The following is a 21,703-nucleotide window of genomic DNA, read 5'->3' as shown; positions in this document are numbered from 1 at the left end:
ACCCGAGATGAAAAGTTAGTACACATTTTTGGAGCATGCTTTACAAGTTCATCATGATTTGACATGCTCTTGATTTTAATTGATCAACATTCTCTGGTTGTAACGAATCAGCAAACACTTGTTTTTTGATTTCAGCATGAAGGAGCTCGATAGGCAGACATTGAGGAACATTGGTGGGGTTATTTTGTTTCAAAACAAATGGAATTTGTTTCTTGTTTAAATACTTAACTACTTTTGAAGAATAATATGATGAAGCTTTGTCTGGCCAAAAGATGCAAGCTTTATCAGGGCAGTGCTTCTCAAAGCAGGGGATTATTCTTCGTTGAAGGCATTCAAATTTGTACATCTGGGCATAAATGGCCATTCCCTGGTTCCAGATAAAGTAATCAGAAACACCATGGTCACACAATGCATACCAAACACCTACTTTAAAGGGAAACCTGGTGCGACCTGAGAAGCGAATCTCTTCTGGAGTTGTTGAGGTATCTTTGGCAAAAAAAGTTTTACTTGAAAACTTGGCCCCATCATTTTGTGTTATATTGCTTCATCATCTATTATGATGATTGGAAGTCCACCTGCTCCCTTTGTTAAATGCTGTCGATACAGTCGTCCAACGGGCTTTTCTTATTTCACCTTTCTTAGCTGGATGATAAAATGGTGCTGGTTTTTGCTTGTGACAATAAACACCATGTCTGTTCAAAGTATTTAAGACAGTTTTGTGGCAAACATTGTATTTTGGGGCAGCTCTTCTTAAACTTTCGTTTGTTGTGTTGTTAAATTCACGAATAAGACCTCAAAGTGCACCACCAGTGATATTTCTAGCAGCTCCATTGTTTCTACAACCATCAGTAACACCCACCATCTTCTCTGCTTGTCCGAGAACCTTGTATGCACTAGATTTGCTATAACCTGCATTTTGCAAAGCCTGTAGGCGATCTTTCTTACTCAAGTGTTCAGTACTTTTCAAAATAATGTTCGCAATTTCACGAGATGCCATATTAAAACTGTTATAAAACAATGTACCCAAATGATACTAAAACAGAAAAACGACAATTACAAGCATGAGTCACCTGTATATCATATAACAAAGTTTCTATTTTTAGACATGATTTATTCTAAACATATTTGCATGTTAACATTATTCTACGAATCAATTACACGCACGTTACTTTTGGCAGCAAGTTATTCTTATAATATAAGAACAACTATAATAATAAATATAAGTTAAATTTATATTAAATTACATAATTATTATTAAAAAATTACATAAATATTAATGTTTGAAGCAAATTAAGTTTTGATATATTTAGGACATTCATGTATTTCATTACAGGAGAAGGATTTTCTAATCTCTTTAAATGGTTAACTGCTTTACATGCGTGGTTTTGTAGACTCTGTAATCTTATTAATTTAGCTTTGTGTATGTTAACCCAAATAATATTACCGTGATTTACAATCAAGAAAGGCCTTAGATTTATATAATACACTCAAAGCAGAAGATATTTTTGCTTCAATAAGACTAATATATTTTTTCTCATGATAGATTCTTAACATTAACGTCAATTTATCAAATCAAGCACATTATAAAATGCGGTTTGCAATTTTATTAGTTTTAGATTAGATTCAAATGCAGCTGAATAAGACATTTTTTATATCAAATTGGACGAGCATTAATGAAGAATCTGTTTAGTTTTTCAGCAATAATTGATTTATCACAAACTCTGTTTTTACCCATTGTTATGTATTTGACGGAGTGTTTCTCGCATAACTGTTTTTCAATTATTTCTTTAACTACATTCCAATTTTCCATATCAAAATAAGCTTTATTATGAGTTTATTTATTATAGAGTTTTTTTGAGTTTCATAATGGCATTTCGTTTTTATAAATTGCTTTTTTTAAGTATTTATTACATAACTTTTGTTTTCTTTTCGAGGATTATAGTAACCTATTAAATATCCATAGAGTTAAAGGTGTTTTTGCCTTCTTTTTTTTTCAAGAACTGATTTTTCCTATTGCTTCCAGAATTGGCTTAGAAAAAGATCTTATGAGTTGTTAACATCCTGTGATACCAGATTCCAACTTACGCTGTTTTTCAAAAGATTTTTGAACTGTTTCATAAAGTTTTTATTGATCTGTCGCCTAAATACAATAGTTTTATAAAGGGTGATGTTAATTATTATGTAACAAGTAACTAAAAATGTTGAGATAAGATCCGATAAATTATTTTTCGTTATACCTGTGTAAAAACGGTTATTATGAAAGTTTTTAGTAATTATATTGTTAAGAACTGTAGGAGTTGTTAGTCATTCTCATTGGCTTGTTTATCGCTAAATTAAATCATTCAGAAAAAAAATATATATAAAATTTTTAACATTATTATTTAAAGCGTGTTTATTTAGGTCAGTGTTTAGATCTTTAACTAAACAAACATGGCGTTTTATTGATATTTGTGATCTCGCGTTTCATTGATATTTGTGAACTCGCGTTTAATTAATATTAAATATCAATTTGTCAACTAGTTAAAAAATTTTAAAAAGTTGTCATAAATCATTCCTAACATATTTTGTTAGAAATTATTTATGATAACTTTTTAAAATTTTGTTAAAAATTATTTATGACAACTTTTTAAAATTTTGTTAGAAATGATTTATGACAACTTTTTAAAATTTTGTTAGAAATGATTTATGACAACTTTTTAAAATTTTTTAACTAGTTGACGGTGGTCTTTATGTTGGTCTATATTTATAATTATGTTTTTTTTGGTTTTATTTATTAATTCAACGCATTAATGACTAACAACCTATTTTATTCACATAGAGATCATTACGTAAAAAATAACTAATTGAATTCTGGAAGAAAAATAATTAAGAGTTTAAGGCTATGAGTTTCCGTTCGGTAATTATGCAGCCTTTAAAAATTATTTTGATAATAAACTTTGATCTTGATAAAAATAAAGCAAATGGGATATTCTCTGAGACTCTCCGAAAGTGACGAATACCAGCTTTAGCGAGTCTGTCAATTTTATCAAGAGTCTGGTCTACAGACAAATTGATAAAAATATAAACAACTGTCTTTCCGTCCTGGACCAGCCGCCTTGGATCATAAATAAACTTCCAAATCCTAATGTTTCTTTCCAAAACGACATTGAAATCGCTTTTAGTTTTATCGAAAGCTGTCTGATCAAATGAGCAAACGTATTTTTCCAAGTGTCAAAACGTTCACAATTTGAGAATTTGACGTGAAGCCGCCAAAAAATCCTTTTCACTGTGTAATAAAAATAGAAGTGAAACAGGGCTTGTGCAAGAGGGTCAGTACAATAGAGCATTAATGTGTTGACACCACAATCGGCTGTAACCAAGTAGATCAAGAAGTTTAAAAGTGATATTTAACTTCGTTGCTTGGAGTGTAATTTTGAGGAAATAAAAAATAACAAAATACTAAGAAGTGTGGCAATAGCTAAAATGTTAAAGAAATATATAAATAAAATTTTTTGAATTAAAAAAGATAAAATTAATAAGTTTGAATTTCATTGATAAAACTTCAAAATGGAAGAAATTAAAACAAATTTTTCAAGAAATGAACAGGCATTACTAAAGAGGTAACTATTTTCTAAATTTTTCAAAAATTAGAAAATAAAATTTAAACTAAAATAACTCAAAATAATATGCAAAATTTTTGCATAAAATAATAATAGGTTTTTTAATAAATTTTTGCCTAATATTTGTAATTTTGAATCTAAGTTTAAAATTTTCATAACAGCAGGGAACATTTAGAACGTGAAAGTTTTAAGGTTAAACGTAGGTTTTTTTATTAATTGGTATAAGAGCACCAAAAGAATTTGCAAACATTGGCATAAGTGCAAACTTTCATAAGTGTGAACTGGCACAAGTGCGAAGCAATCGCAAAATCTGGCACAAATGCGAGCTGGTATAAATACGAACTGACAGAAGTGCGCCAAAAGAATTTGCAGACATTAGCATAATTGCGAACTGGCATAATTGCGAAGCAGTTGCAAAAACTAGCATAAGTGCAAATCGGCATAAATGCGCCGAAAAATTTGCAAACATTGGCATAAGTGAGAACTGGCAAAAGTGCAAAGCAGTTGCAAAAACTGGCATAAGTGCGAATGCATAAGTATACGAACTTGTCAAAAGCATTTGTTAACATTGGCATAAGTGCAAACTGGTATATATGTAAATTGGCATAAGTGCAAAATGCTAATTTGCAACTTTATTTGGCGTACTTATGCCAATTTGCACTTATGCCAGTTCGCATTTATGTCAATAATTGAAAATTTATTCGGCGCACTCGTGCCAGTTTGCTCTTACGCCAGTTTTTGCAACACTTCGCACTTATGCCAGTTTGCACTTATGAAATTCACGCTTATCGAGCCTTCCGATTAATTTAATATTTGTGATATGAGTGGAGTGTGATAAAACTAATATCAATAAAACTTTAGATTTTGAGTTATCAAAAATGTATTTTATTTTAAACTCTTTTTTTATTATCCAATTAGTTTTTACATTTTTACAAAAAAAAAAAAAAAAAGAAAAAAAAAATCGGCTTATGTCACAGTTTTACACATTCAAAACAGTTTTGAAAAGTTACATTATCACTTCTTTGTTCATTCTTCATTGTTTTTTTACAGCGTCCAGTTTTTTTGTTGTTGGTATTTTTAGCTATTTATATTGGTTACTATAGCAACGAGCTACTATTTTACGTATATATTTTTATTTTTATTGTCAGTATAATATTTTCTGTTTGAAACAAACAAAAGTTAGTTAATGTGTGTTGTTTTATAATTTGAGGAGTAGCTATTAAACTAAGAAGTGTCCGTGAAGTCCGTGCAATTTAAGAAATATAAAAATAAAAATTCTTGAATTAAAAAAAAAAAAAATTAATTAGCTTGAATTTCATTGATAAAACTTCAAAAGGGGATAAAATTAAGCAAATGGTTTGACTCAAAATGCCAATTAACCTAGCAGCAGAAATAATTTTCAAATTAGTAGATGTTCTATGATTATCAACTTTAACGATTTCTTAAATAAATTGAGAAAAAAAAAGTTTTTGGTAGCTTAAATGTTCCTTGAGGATATTTAAATGAAGGTGAAAGCCTAGGCATGAAAACAAAGGCTTCATCGATGTCTATAAAAAAATTGGTAAAGGTGGCGATTGAAAGCTATAAAACCGGCTCTAAAACCATTTTTAATATATTCTTTAATAATAATGCACGGCGTTAAATTTTGGCCAAAAATCTTTCAACGCGAATTGTTCGCGCGACTTTTAAAACCAAATGTCGTTTAGCTTGGAACAGTTTTACGTTTGGTTCAGTCTACACAAAATACGCAGATGTGAGAATTTCTGGGAGATCATTAATGTAAACTAAAAAAAGTTTAGGGCCAAGGGTTGAATCTTGAGGAACTCCTGAAGTTACAGGAAATCAAGAATAGTGCTGTCTATCAGGGACAACTTTTATTCTACGATTGGTAACCAAGGTTCATGGCTTAATTGGTCAAAATATATATATTTTAATGTGTTAATATGTTAAAATACAAGTTATACTTTTTATTTATGAAAAAATATATGTATTTTTACACACTCTTCGTATTATTTAAATCATGATAAATAAGTCTACAAAAAGATGCTCAATAAACCACTGCTACCTCTTCTATACACATAGTTTTACATTTGAAATTGATCCTTTCATTATTATTATACTTTATTATCTTTTTAGAAGTTTTGAAAGATAATATATATATCTTGAGAAATCGTTTTTTTTTCTTGTGAAAATTGACATATTTGATTTTTAAACCTAAAATATTGAATTACCTTTAAAATCTTTAACTAAATATGGGCCTAACACACTAAGGATCATTTCTGGAATTTTTTTACAAATGAAGTAAAAGATAAATATGAGTTTATCTCTGATGTTTCAATGTGACTTTTTGACTAATTTTCAGAAAACAGGCAGCCATTTTTAAAAAAAAATATTTGTTTTTTTTTAATATTTAATTAAAAAAAAACTTTTTTTTAATATGTTAAAATGAATATGTTATAAAAAATTTTATTTATTTGTCACTTGACATTTTAAAAATTTTATATAAGATTTTAGAGTTAATAAAATATAATTTGAAAAAATAATATTTATTAGTTGGCATAAATAGCATATATAAAATAGTATGAAAAATGTTTACAAATCTTAACTTACAACGTGAAACTATATATATCAGTGTAACTTACAACGTGAAACAATATATATCAGTGTTAATACATCAGTGTTGTTTATGTTTAACCGAGAAATGCAATCAGATCATTTTAATGAAGTAAGTTTATGTTTATTCTACTTTATCGTGTTAAGGTATTTAAACACACTAAATATTACTTTTCATTTTATTTGGCTGAGATAAACAGGCTTTTGGAAAAAAAAAACTGCTTGAAAATTTATGATTTTATAATAATAATAATTTATGATAATTATTAATATTAACTAATAATTTATGATAATTATTTATATTAACTAATATTTTTACTTTTATATTTTTGTTTTGTGTTTTTTCTGTTTTATTTTGTAATCGTGTATTTTAAAGTTATGTTTTCATTAAATTTTTAAATTGTATGCAAAAGGCCTTGATTATATTCTGTTTCTTTTTTTGTATACTTGTATTGTAACTTCATTAAATATTTTTATGAAGGATAAATATCTTACTTGGATACATATTATTAACTTATTAAGTTATTATTTAAATTGATAAACGTTTTTATTATTGAGTTTTGTTATTAATTACAACAGATTTATTATTGAAAGACTTCCAGGAATTTAAATACTGGTACTACTATGAATAAAAAAAATTTTAGGAATTATAATTACTATATTTAAACAGACTGTTTGAATATACTGTTACATTATGTTAGTAACGAACTGAAGTGTTAACAGAATTTTCTACTTTTACAAACTTAAAAGTTTTCTAGTACAATTTTTCATACATATGTTGGTGTATAACAAAAAAATCTGTGTTTCTCTCATTTATATTTTTCATGTTCAAAAACAAAATACAAAATGCTTATGTTTTTATTCTGTGTTAACAGAATTTTCTACTTTTACAAACTTAAAAGTTTTCTAGTACAATTTTTCATACATTTGTTGGTGTATAACAAAAAAATCTGTGTTTCTCTCATTTATATTTTTCATGTTCAAAAACAAAAGCATTTTGTATTTTGTTTTTCAAAGTTGATAAACATCTAATACAAGGTATTAGATATACCTTGTATCAGGTTTTATCTACCTTGATGTTTGGGTTAAATTATCTTAGTAAAGCCATGATCCAAGAAAGTATTGTGAATTTCAAAATCGGTATCATAGATGTAATGACTCGCAAAGCTGCTCAGTTTTATGGTTTTTTATTAAAAAATTTGTTCTGGCAAATATCAAAAAAAGTGTACAAGCAACAAATTTTTTGGTTTCATTTTATTTCTGAAAATCCTTCTGCATTTTGATTATATCTCGATTTCAGAAATGATAATTATTCAAATTAATCAATATATTTTTTTAGACTCGGATTTTCTTTATATCATTTTAAAATATTTTCATATAACCTTCATAAAAAATATAGCATATTCGAAATATGAAAATAATTTATTTCTATTATTTTTTATAAATATTACCTGTTATAAAAATATTAATAAGATGACACCTTTCCTAACGTTTTTTTTTTTGAATTAATTAAGGTGTAGATGTATATAGTAGTTCTATTGGTTTAAGGTTAAGTTATTACATTGCTTTAAATTAAGTTAAACTTAGCTATTTAATCCACAACATATCTAAAGCTAGGCTGTTCGACAAGCTATGCTAATTACAGTATGTGTAGATTTATGAAATAGAATTTACAAATTGAATGAAAATAGAAAATGTATGATAAATTGATAAAACAGTAGTAATTTTTTTTAATTTTGTTTTTTAGGTATTGGCAGGCTGTACTTTACGTTTTACCTTCCTGCAACGAAATTAAAAGAACCTTCAACTACAAGCCTATTTAAAATAATTTTCTTAGCAGTATTTTCTAAGAAGAATTTTCCTTTTATTTAACTTACTAATTAGATTACTTATATTTGATAATTTCTTTAAACTTTGAAGAATGATGTGTTGTGTTTTACAAAATGTTAGTGTTTTACAAAATTTTAAGTTTAAAAAATCTACATATAGATTTTTAGTTTTAATTTTTATTCAGGAGTATAATTATAATTGGAGTGTCCAACTTTTGTAATATTTTTTCTGCAAATATCAATTTGATATTATGTTATCAATGTGAGAGTTTAACCTCAAGATATAATTAAAAAATGATAGGATGAGATACGCAGACCAATGATCGATACGCTTTGTTTCCTTATAAGTTCAGCGCAAAATGTCTGTACCGATGGAAACCACTCGCAAAAACTTTTGATATTGATTGGTCTATTAAAATTTTATTGTTAATTTTGCATGGTTTCCACTTACTATGACTGTAAGTGTGAAAACATGCGTAAACTGGCAATCGGGAGATTTTTGAACAAATATTAACGCCGTGTATACTTAAATCCAAAAAGCTCGTCACAAACCCGTTGTATGCCGTTGATAAGCCAAAAAAAACATTGCAAAAAATAATTCATAAAGAGCATTTAAAAACGTCGTTTATTTATAATTTGATTTTTAGAATGGTTTTTTAAATTTTTTACTTACAGTTTAATTTTTACAAATGCAAAATTTAAGTGAAGTTTACTACCAGAAAGTGTTCAAATAAAAAGAACTACCAGAAACCCATCACAAATCTTTTTTCTTAAGAATCACCTCCACCAAATTTAATTCTTATCATCATTGACTTTCATGATCATGTAACCACGCGGAATCTTGCGGCCGCGAGTGATCTTGAGACCGCGAGTGCTCCTGCATTCATGAATAAAGATAAATTAACAAAAGAAACCAATATCAAATATAATTTTTCGGATTTTTTTTCAAAACAGAATTTAAAAAAAAATGATTTAAGAAAATTATCAAGGAGCTGTCTATTAATAACGTCAACAAAATTGAGGAGAGGGTAGGGGTCTGAAATTTTTTTTAACTGCGGTAGTGGGCTCGTTTCATAAGCGAGAGGTTTCGAGTTCGATCCCCACCACGTCCCTGGTAGTACCGCGCTCAACATGTTTCTCCGCGCAGCGGCCTTGTTCGTCAAGGTTCGTGTTTCGGAGTTATAGAGTTGAGAGAGGGTTATAACCACAATTAAGTAGCCTCCTCATCTGTAGTGGCCTTCTGGGCCTTGGGGAGGTGAAATAACGAAAAAAAAAAAAAAAAAAAAAATGTTGACATGGGGCAAGGAGGATATTAAGAAAAGTTGACGTCAACACTTGACTTTTTTTTTTTAAAAACGTTACTTTTTTTATAAATTTAATTATTTAAAAAAAGGAAAATAGGCAGCATTTGCAGTCCTACATACTTGCTCAACCTTCAGTATTTTAATAAAGCTATTTATATTCCTACTTTGTAAAAACCGTGTTGTAATTTAAAAAGACCCGACACATACAGAACTAAATAACTCGTAACGCTATTATTTTTTCAAAGTTGTTGTTGTCTCAGTCTTCTGTGCAAAAAAAAAAAAAGATTAATGTAAGTACATAGTCTACATTATTTTTCTCCATTTTTAAGAAAGGAGGAGGGAAGGAGGAGGAGAAAGGGGGGGGGGGAAGGGGAGAGGTAAATTACTTTTTACGTAATTTTATAGGGAGTCTCTGAAAGTTTGAAAATTTGATGACAGGGGGGAGGGGGAAGGAAAAAATCGCCAAAAAATTGTTGACGTAATTAATGGAAAGCCCCCAACCACACAAACAAAGATTACCTCTTGCAATAGAGCGGAATTTTTCGCCATCGTTGCTATAAAATATAAACATAACAAATAAAAAAACTAAATAACAAAAGAGATGAAACATATTCAATATAAGAATTAAATCACATTGCAAAAAGGATAATCTAGAGACGCATACAAACTTAGTATATTTTCAAAATTTTGAAAACTTGCTGTTTCGTAATCCACTAGATACAGTTACTGATTATATATTCTTAACGAAAGAGTTAAAACCTTTGCTTTACATAGTTGGATAATGGATTAAAAAAGTAAAGCAAGCAGACCATAATGCAGACTTAAAATCAAGTATGTTTTTTAATTTTATTTCAGCTCACAAAAGAAAAGACGTGCGACGTGTGATTTCACCAAGATATAATTGACATTTTTTTAAGCAGCCGATGTCAACATAAAACTGGAAGAACTATGTTTAAGGGATCAACTACTTTTAATATTCTACTCGAGGGAGAGGGTGTAATGAATTTAACTTGCTTTCACATAAACCCTAAGAGGAGAGAATAGATCTTCTTTAAATTAAAAATTTAAAATACTTAAACAATTGGAATAAGTGCATCAGGAACCTAAATGTTTAGAGCTAAGTTTATTAGGTGTTAACAGTATTTGAGTGGTTGTTAAAGATTCAATTAAAAGACATAAATACACAGCAATCTTGAAGGTGGGTCAGTTAAAGATGCAATTAAAAGACATAAATATACAGCAGAAAGTAATATTATTAGAAGTATATTATTTTTTTAGTATTTATAAAACCCTCAAGCCTTTATCAAAATTGGCGTCACGGAAACATAAAAATAATATTATTTATAGATTAACTTAGGTAAATGTTGCATGTAACATATTATCAATCTTTTTATAAATGAGTTTAAATCAAAAATTCAAATCAAAAAAAAAGAAAGAAAGACCAATTAGTCCATTCAACTCTTTAGTTTTATTAAAATAAAACTTATTTAAAGAATTCAGGTTAAAATATCCATTATCCATTTTAAATTACTCATAAATATGTATTTAATTCAATAAATATTTTTTTTATAATAAAAACAATAATTACATAAAGCTATTAATATTTAAATGAATTTATACATATTATTATATATATTATTACCATAGATTATTTTTAAAGCACATTTCAGGTATCAGAAACTTTTTAGATTTAGCTAAATGATTCAAACAGGTTTATTTAAATTCAACAATAATATTAGGCATAACCCAATTTAATAAAAACCATATTAATTTAAACATGTTATCCATTTTAGAAAAGTCCATATCAAATAAACATGTTTAACATATAATACAAAGTCCATCAAAGCAGACAAGTTCACATTAAATACAAAAACCATGTTTTAATAAAGCATGCATTAACAAAAAAGCATGCAATCAATAAAACTAAATTTATACAAATAAGTCTATATTAATGTATGAAACAATACTTGTTTTACCCAAGTGCGGAAAAATCGGATATGGCACCGAGCAACTGAATTATTTGAAAAATGTTTTTTTAAATATTGGTCTTAGCTAACTAAATATTGCAGAGCCAAACTTCTATTCAAAACTCTCATACCACAAGTGGGTCAAAGGGAGTCAAATGTTCCAGGTTCCTTACTACTACGCTCAGAATTTTTACAATTTATCATATTTTGTTATTTAAATTTACATATTCTATAAATTAAAAATATATTATTGATATTTTTCTTAGATGTGTAAAAAAGTAAATGAATTGTGATGTGTTGTAAAGAAATAAAGAAATTCAGAGAACTGTGCAAAAAAATAAATTAATTCAAAAATATGTGTAAATAAATAAATTGATGTAAATCAATTAAAAATGCTATAGAAATGTGATTACCAATTTTTTTATTAGCTAAGTCTAAGCTATGTTCTAATATTTTCTCAGTGGTTTCACGATCAAACTGTTCTGCCATGAGACGATCTTTCAACAACATTATCTGAAAAATAGCAAAAAGTATCAATAGAAAACATTATTACTAACCACTTGTAACCAAACAAAAAAAATTTTTATTAAAAATTTTTTTTTGCCAAATATTACTTCACTCTTTAAATGTTCCTCATTTCCAATAAAATCTTCATGAGAACTACACTATATAAAAAAAAAACCCTTATTTTCAATAAGATTTCAATGAGAACTGCACTATATATTAACAAAAAAAGCCTCATTTTCAATAAGATTTCCATGAGAACTACACTATATATAAAAAAAAAGCCTCATTTTCAATAAGATTTCTGTGAGAACTACAGTGTATAAAAAAATATATATGAGAAAAAAAGATGCATAAGAAATAAGCATAATAATTGAGAAAAACATTTCAACAATAATTTAAAAAGGAATATTTACTTTATTATTTTCACCGTGCTCTTTTAGAGATGTCATCTAAAATATTTAAATAGTATTCAAAAGAATAACATATAAATGTAAAAAAATTATAGACTTCTATATAAGAAAGGCAGATACTTGTTAGATTACTACAAATGCTTTACAGTCTTTTTAAGTTTTAAATTTACAAAGACAACATTTTTTACATTCACAACAATGAGAAAAGCAATCACATAGTAAATTCATTCTTTATCATTTTTCTATTTACAAGAGAAAGTTTACAAAAATTTTATTAAAAACTATTTACATTGAAAGCAATTTTAAATTTTTTTGTTTCCGCTCCATTAAGCAATCTGAAAGGATAATGACTTACAACACCCTGACAATTAAAACTAGACATCTGGTTCATCAAAACTCCTTGACAGTTAAACACAGAGCACTTTTACACTTTTTTTATTTATCAACTTCGTAAGGCTAAGAGACCAGTGCAGTTGAGCAGTATACTTATCTTTTTTAAAAACAAAGAACTAAGTGGAGCAAGTACTATCAAGAAAATGGTAACTTGGATTTTCTTGATTACAAAACTTGCGCTCTACCACTACATCACTATTTCCCAGCTCTAACACTTACTTCACTTCAAACTTTAAATTTTGTGCAGCACCAGCATCGTCCATGGGATTTTCAACAACTAAATATTTGGGAAATACAATTTAATTCTTAAAAGATGATTTAATTGCATCAACAATAAAATAAATTTTGGTTTCCTGATTGATTCCAGCCATATTGGATCAATAACCCATGATTCATACATAGTTTAATACATTTAAAATTAATATTCCTTTAGAAAAGCTAAAAATAAATTTACTATAAATATTTAATTGTTTTCTTTAAAACCTTTTCTTATCTCTTATTTATTTTCTTATCTTTTCTTATTGGAATATGAAAAAGAGTAGTAATATGTTCACAAGGAATTTATTCGGTATTTTGCAATAACAATTCCATGCCTTGTTATATTGCTCATTTAAGAACTAAAGGAGATTAAACAAAAGGAGACACATGCGGTTTCTTCTTGTTCACTATCAGAAGCTATAATAGCCTTTTGAGAGTTAAGTTGGTTCTTCTCAGTAAAACAAGAGTGTTTCTGAAAATCCTGGTTGATTCCATTTGCAGCTATAAACTAGATATGTAGACTGAGGTAACTGCAAAACAGTTACCTCAGTCTACATAGATTCTATCTGTTGACCAGCTTTGCACCCTTTCTTCATCTATTAGGTCGGCATAGATGTATTTACAATACATTGTTTCCAGTTTAAGATGTTGAATGCTGGATCTTCTTGACTCATGGGTTTTGCATGATATTTTATGACTAGTTTGATGTTTTTATGACTAGGCAACTCATTCTATTATTTAATCGTTACCTCGCTTTATAAACTTCATCTTTTTTCTTTCTCAGTAATTTCCAACTCTAATTGTGGTTGCTTGCAGCATTGTTAAAAGTGAAGATGAAAAAAAAAAGTTAAAAAAAAAAAGCCTAGGGTGCTATGCACTATTAAAACTTGATAAAAAAAAAAATCAAAGGGCTTACGTGAGCGTATGCACACTTTTCAACATTTTGACAAAAAGCAATTTAAAATCTTCAATCATACATCAAAAATATCTAAATTGTCACACAACTTCATGTTTTTTTTGACATAATATTATTATGTAACATTAGATTTTGTGACAAATTAGATTTTTGATGCATGATTTAAGATTTCAAATTGCTTTTCTCAAAATGTTGAAAAGTGTACATATGCTGTTCTGGCTCCAAGACCTCTAAATCATACATGATTGTACTGTTGCAGATTACCTAACTTTGCTTCAGCCCAAACAATAGACATGTTAAAAAGACTCTAGAAGCTGCAAAGTTTTTTTATTTTATTGCATCATACAATTTAATCTTGTTTAAGTTGTTTTCGATTTAATTTTAAAGAAAACTGTAACTTTTTGGTAAATTTTAAAATCTCATATCAGAATTTGTTGTTGTAAATCTCTGAATTAAAATGCCTTAAAATATTTTTACTAAAAATTACTTTAACTTCAGATGTATTATATACATGCATATGTAATTTCATTTTAATTTCAAAATTTCATTTTAATTTCAAATATCAGTACTAGTATTGTTTATGCTGTGACTTACACAAGTGGTAACACGAGTGAGTGTGGTTTTAAGTACAATATGGGAGCTAAATCTTGTGATGGTTTGACTCCCATTGAACAAGTCTTGGTTTAAATGAGTTTACTGAAATAGCTTTGAAAACATTTTCTGGCAGTGTATTCCAATAACTTGCGGCTCAATTTAATAAAAAATTTTTCTCAATACCGAAAATTATTTAGTATATTTGACACTATGGCCACAAGGACAATTCGATTTAAATGAATATTTTTCTTTAAATTAAACTTTATCATAGTCTTTATAATTCATTTTATAAAATTATATTATATCACCTTTTTGTCATTTTTTTTAACAAGTGAAGACATTCTAAGACAAGCAAGACATTCTAAGACAAGCATTTTTTTAACATTATAAGATTATAAGACAAGCATTTAGAAAGACATTAGATAGAAGACACATGTCTAGAATGTCTAGAAGACATTCTAAAGATAGATTAGATCTCCATTCATTAGATAGAACCATTCATATAGATCCATTAGATAGACCATTCATTAGATAGAAGACATTCTATGTCTAGAATGTCTAGAAGACAAGCATTTAGAAAGACATTAGATAGAAGACATTCTAAGACAAGCATTTTTTTAACAAGTGAAGACATTCTAACAAGTGAAGACATTCTAAGACAAGTATCTTTATACAATAACTTACTGATTGACAGTATTAATTTAGTGGCATGACACTGTACTCTTTTTAAAATGATATTAAAGAAAAAAGTGGTTGAAGAAAGAGAAAGAGTTTTCAGCAGTTTTCCATAAAATTAAACAAGAGAGTTTTTTTTTCTATTTTTTTCCATCAAATTAAAAGGAGTTCTTTATTGAGCCAAACATGCGATTTTCATTGCTTGCACTCAATAATACTTAATTTTTTCACTTCAAGTTATCTGAAAAACCACACTTAGGTCTATTTCTTAATTTGATATATCTCTAAATTTCATGTATTGAGTTCACAATAGTTTATATAAATTCTCATATTTTGTATCAAATACTTTTGCAAAATTGTAAAAAAGTAAAACTACACCAACAGGAATTCCTTGATCAACATTTTTTTATTATTATTAAAGAATCTGTTGAGATCTAACGCCAAGTTAGATCTATGACAGTCATTACTATAGATTGAACAATTAAATGAAGAGTAACAAATAAGATAAATAAATCAGTAAATAAGTAAAAATAAAGTAAATAAGTTAAAATAGAAATAAAAATTAAAAAATTAGAGTTTAAGAAACTAAAGATAAAAGTTTTAGTTTGTATCGAAATACTATCGTATTTGAATGTATTTTAGTACATTCAGGTTTTCAGCTTCAATAATTTCATTTGGTAATTTGTTCCATACACGTATCGTTCTAATCATGAAAAAGTTTTTGCGTAATTTGATGGAAAAGTATTTTTTAACCATAAACGATGCTTATTATTTCTTGTCTGAGATGCAGGACCAGATACTTGTAAAGAATGAGCTAACACAGGTGCAATATTCCAGTTAATAGTATCAATAACATTATACCATTTATACATTTGAATAAAATCACATCTTATTCTACGCTCTTTAAGTGTTGTTAAATTCAGTTTTTAAAGACGCTCTGAATAGTGTAGGTGCCTTAATTCCGGAATCAATTTAGTTGCACAACATTGAACATCTTCCAGATTTTTAATATCTTTTTCAAGATAAGGAGACCAAACCTGTACCCATATTCTAAGTGTGGTCAAACATAACCTGTAAATAATAACTTGATATTGTTAGCATTTTTGAATTAAAACATTTTTTTAATATTCCCAATTTACTATTAGCTTTCGAAACAGCTGACTTGACTTGCATATCCCATTTTAAATCATTTGATATAACGACACCTACATCTTTCTCATAAGTTGTTTTACCTAAAGTTTCAATACTACCATTATTTTCCATCATATAATCATAATTTGAATTGTATTTCCCCATGTGCACGATTTTACATTTATCAAAATTAAAATTCATCAACCAGACTTTTTACCAATTATCAAGTGCTTTGATATCTTCCTGCAGTGATTGCTTACCAATTACATCATTAACTTCAGCAATAACTTTATTATCATAAGCATATAGTTTACATAGATTGGATAATAAAGTTGACAAATTGTTTATGAAGATTAAAAATAGCAAGGGCCCGAGAACAGATCCCTGTAGGACACCACTAAGAACCATTCTCCAACTAGACAAAGAATTACCTATTATCACTCTTTGATAAAAATGATTTTATCCAATCGATAATGCTTTCACTCAAACCATACGATTGCAACTTGTGTAATATTCTTCTGTGAGATACTTTATCAAAAGCTTTAGCAAAACCTGTATAAAGAATATCAAATGATTTATTTTTTGCTAACCCAGTTGTAATTATATCCATATACTCTAATAAATTTGTAGTACAACTTTTGCCTTTTAAAAAGCCATGTTGGTGTATTGATAATAAGTTATTAGTTGATAGATGATGCATGATTTTTTCTGATATAATTCTTTCTAATGTTTTGCATACCACAGATGTCAATGATACCAGCCGGTAATTAGATGCTTTACTTATATTACCTTTCTTAAACAAAGGTATTACATTAGCTTCTTTCCATATATTAGGGACTGACATTTCAGATAGTGACTTTTTAAAAAGTAATGTCAATAGTTGAGCAAAAACTCTACTACAATTATTAAGGACATACAGATGAATACCATCAGGAACAATAGATTTTTTTCATATTGATTGCAATTAATTTATCAAGTACTTTTTTTCTTCCACAACTTTATTTTCCATTTTATTCACACAACCTGTATCAAAATATGGTAGATTTCCAGAATCATCGTTAACGAATACAGAATTGAGGTAATCATTTAAGATATTAACAATTTCATTTGAATCATTTGTACATACTCCATTGTGGTCTTCAATTGTATTAATATAATTTTTTATCTTACGTTTAATATAACTGTGCAATAATTTAAATTGCATAAACGCAATAAGTTAAATTGATCAAATGTTTCACTATTTGACCAATTTAACTTTTTGTTTTTCAGCCAAAGTTTGTTTTTCGATTTTATTTGTGACTTTAACTCATCATTCATCCATAATTTACAAGACTTGTTGTTGCTTTTCATTAAAGGAATAAATTTATTGCAGGCTGAATCATAAAGATTTATAAAAATGTCGTAAGATTCATTAATGTCTATATTATTAAACGCATCGGACCAGTCACTATTATTTAGAAATGTTGATAATGATTCATAATCACCACGTTTATAGTTAAATTTAACCATATTTGACATATTATTTTGAACCTTATTTACAATAAAACACCAACTAATTACGTGATGTCCTATGTTGCCAAGAGGTGCATTATGCTCAATACAGTCAATGCGATTAGCATCATCAGTTATTAATAAGTCTAATATGTTACTAGTAGTACCATTAGCTTTTCAAAACGTATGTTATTCAATACATTGAGAAAAATAACAATTTTCTCAACAACTGAAACAACTAAAAATTTTCTAAATAATTGATAAAATTAGAAGCATGAGGACTATGAGACGAAACACCTTCATTCGACCATAAAATTGTTTTATAATTTATAATTGTTTTATTATTAATAGTCTCCAGCAATTAATATGTTAGTAAAAACCTATAATAATAATAATTTTAGGTTACCACTGTTAATGCATGTCCATATTTGTTCATTATTTTCAATATTTAGATCAATGAAAATGACTTCATAAGAACTAAATTTATCATTAATGTATATACATACACCACCTCCACGCTTTCCATTTTTACGGTCACATCTATATAAGGCATAACTATTGATAGAAGTATTAGATGTTTTATTATATCATGTTTCACATATACAAAAAAGGTGTGTAAATAACTTATAAATGCTCTTAATTTATTTATTTTGTTGTTTAGAGGCGTAGCATTGGTGTAATAAAATTTAAACAGATCATTAGACTTAGTTGACATAATTGTATTTTTACTGACTCCATTGGAGCATGATTTATTCGGAATTAATTGCGGTGGTATCGGTGTTGTAGGTATTTTATTATTACTAGTGTTACTTAATACAGAACTAAATAATTCAATAATATTATTTAAATATTCATTATAAAACAAAAAACAGAATTCTTTTAAGTTTTTTAAAATATATATTATCATTAATGGATAGGTATTTTGACAATATTGTTGCTTCGAATCCTATCTCTATAGTTACTAACTCCACCACTTGATAAATCTTTATTCAAACGATTACATTCATTTACCAATTACTTATAAAATTCTCGTTGCATTAGCATTAAATCAAATTTCATATATACATTTTTAAACTTAGTACTACCTCTAAGTCATCTAGCGGCTTTAATATCAGGTAACCAAAAAAGTTCGTGCGGTTTTTCCGTATATAATAAAAACACACAAAACGACAAAAGTAAGTACATTTATTCATCAAAATAGTCACCATTAGCATCTAAAACCTTTTCCCAAGGTAAAACAAGCTTATTTATTCCACTTCTAAAAAATTCTCGGTCCTTTGAGTCTATAAAAGCTTTCAACTCCATTTCAACCGCGTCCTGGTCTCGGAACTGCTGTTCTTTTAAATGATTTCCCAGGGAAAGGAAAAAATGGAAATCAGTAGGGGAGAGGTCTGGCGAGTATGGTGGATGAGGCAAACTCTCCCAACCAAGGCTTTGGAGCTTGTCCTGAGTCACGCGAGCGGTGTGCGGTCTCGCATTGTCGTGGAGAAGCAGAACTCCTCTCCTGTGCACCAGTGCAGGCTGCTTTACAAGCAACAGGTCGTGAACTCGTTGCAGCTGTGCTGAGTAGACCAGTCCAGTAATGGTTTGGCCTGTTGGGAGCAGCTCGTAATGCACCACACCAGCTGTAGTCTACCAAATGCAGAGCAAAACCTTCCGCTCGTGGAGATTGGGCTTGGGTGTCTTTGGGATGGGGTCATCGGGGGACAACCAATGGTAGCAACGCTTGGTATTGTTGTACACAATCCATTTTTCGTCGCATGTCAATAAAAGATCAAGAAAAGGCTCAACATTGTGGCGTGATAAGAGTGATGTGCAGATCGTAAGCTGTTGCTTCTTGTTGTCGATCGACAATTTGTGCGGAACCCACCGACTCAGCTTCCACGCTTTCCCAATTGCATGCAGATGCAGGCGGATGGTTTCAACACTCACAGCAAACCTCACTGCAAGTTCTTGGCAAGTTTGGCTGGAGTCAGACTCGACAGCGTCCTTCAGTTCATCCTCATCAACCAACAATGGGCGTCCAGAACGTGGCAGGTCTTCGATGGACTCATCTCCCGAAGAGAATCGCTGAAACCACTTCTGTGCTGTGCGTTCACTTACTGTACCTTCTCCAAATGCTGTGCAGATGTTTTTGGCCGCTTGTGTTGCATTCCTTCCAAGTTTGAACTCGTAAAGTAAGCAAGATCAAATAATCGTTGGTTGGGTTGCCATCCTTTCTTTACACAAAACCTTTCCTGTAAGCTCGTTACAAGCCTACACTATATATGCAGCAACTGCGCGTGACACACGCGTTCTATTACGCAACAAAGCTACTTGCCTTGTGCGATGTGGGTGTTGTAAAAAATGCTAAAAACAATTCAATTACCAAAAACCGCACGAACTTTTTTGGTTACCTAATAGTTTCAAGACATTCATTTTTTCCAGGTAACTCAATCAAAATTGGAGCTGGAGTTTTACCTCTAGTTTTACTTTTAAACCTAAATACTTTAACAATTTTAGACTTACCGATACCAATAGCATCAAATATCTCATCAACAATTTTTATCATCTTCAAGTTTGTCTAAATTATCTGATTTATTAGATTCAGGTACCCCAAAAATAATAACGTTCTTTTCTTTCTTCTTAATGTTGCTTTGCTCAACAGTAATTGCACTAATAACATCAACTGGTGGTTTTTTTTTGATTTGGTTTATCTTTTATTTTGAATAAACTACAAAGTGTACTAATAGTTTGTACTTGGAAATTATTTTTACCATTTTCTAGATCTGTAATCTTTTTTTTTTAATGATTCATTTTCATTTACTACTGTAACTAATTTATCCTCTAACACTTTTATACGTTCACCATAAATTTTTTCAAGAGTTTCAAATCATTTAACAAACTCATTAAATTCTGACTTTGGTAGATTAACCATTTTATTAACACGCCGCAAATTTTTTTGCCTATTAAAAGTTTTTTTTTGTTTGTTTGCTTTTTCACTTAAAAAACGTCAGCCATCTTTAAAAGCGGCAAAATATTTTCTTGTAGTATAATCTAGAGTTTTGTCATACCTGACCTGATACGACAGAATTTCATTGTATATGACCTGTTTATTATCTTTATAACTGATATCTTAAGGAGTTAAATTAAAGGAGGTATCATTAATTCTTGTTTTAAAAAAAGAAGTGTGCTTTTTATCTTTGACAAAAATGTTTTAAAAACTTATACTCAGTAGATCAGCAATTTATTTACTGGATCTTGAGTTATTTCACCACTTGGTTGTCACAGAGCTTTTACAGAATCTTTTATATATTGTTGTGAATTTATATATCTATATAGTATTTTTGGTTTTTTTTAGCTCTTTCCACAATCATTAAACTATACATTTGTCTTGCTATGGAAATTTCAAAGGAAACTCTTTTTGATAATTTGTTTATATTGGCTACCAAAATTTGAACTTTTCTATATACTTAAACAATTTCTGTACCTTAAATTCTCACGCAACTTCTAAAACAAATTTAATGATGATGGATATTTGATGACTGAGTAGTGAATATTAAATCAAAAATATTTACAACAGATTCATTTGTTTATTGAAACTTTGGACCAACTTATCCCCGAAAAATAAATGTTTGATCAGATCTTTGAAACTTTTTTGGTCATCATATTATCTCCTAATTTATAAACTAAGTTCATATAAATTAATTTTGTTGTAAATACAAAAATATAGACCTCCTCCTTGATAACTATTGACAACTTGACAACTATTGCATCTTTTTTTTTATATATTTTTTATATTTATCTTTTTTTTATTAATTTTGAATGTCCATACTTCAGAAGTGTTTTTTAGGAATCGTTGTAAACATTAACCTTGATTTTTATATACCTTAAGACTTACCACAAAGTATAGTGATAATCTGATTTACCACGAGTAATCTGATAAACCATGTGATACATCAAATATATGATAACTGGATAATCTGATGTCACGTGACAATCTGATTTGTCACCCTGATATGATATTTTTGTTTGTC

General features: G+C 28.6%; 1 protein-coding gene and 1 long non-coding RNA gene across 3 annotated transcripts in view; both read right to left on the bottom strand.

Annotated features, from left to right (window-relative positions):
* Nucleotides 1–6,308, bottom strand: part of LOC136085739 (uncharacterized) — a 48,438-nt gene extending 42,130 nt beyond the window's left edge. The window contains exon 1 of the long non-coding RNA XR_010641150.1: nt 6,210–6,308. This is a non-coding gene — a long non-coding RNA (uncharacterized LOC136085739). The remainder of the gene's footprint in view (nt 1–6,209) is intronic.
* A 2,340-nt stretch (nt 6,309–8,648) lies between these two features.
* LOC100201517 (rab GTPase-binding effector protein 1) overlaps nt 8,649–21,703 on the bottom strand; it is an 82,481-nt gene continuing 69,426 nt past the window's right edge. For both annotated transcript variants that reach the window (XM_065807103.1, XM_065807104.1), the window contains 5 exons: nt 12,233–12,268; nt 11,927–11,977; nt 11,726–11,825; nt 9,865–9,899; nt 8,649–8,918 (listed from right to left, as the gene is read on the bottom strand). In XM_065807103.1, coding sequence (XP_065663175.1) covers nt 8,847–8,918; nt 9,865–9,899; nt 11,726–11,825; nt 11,927–11,977; nt 12,233–12,268 — 294 coding nt within the window. In that variant the 3' untranslated portion in view covers nt 8,649–8,846. The remainder of the gene's footprint in view (nt 8,919–9,864; nt 9,900–11,725; nt 11,826–11,926; nt 11,978–12,232; nt 12,269–21,703) is intronic.

Source organism: Hydra vulgaris, chromosome 10 (genome assembly GCF_038396675.1).
Source record: "Hydra vulgaris chromosome 10, alternate assembly HydraT2T_AEP".
Classification (NCBI taxonomy): domain Eukaryota; kingdom Metazoa; phylum Cnidaria; class Hydrozoa; order Anthoathecata; family Hydridae; genus Hydra; species Hydra vulgaris.
Note: the sequence above shows the minus strand (reverse complement) of the source record. Positions and strands in the feature narration are given on the sequence as shown.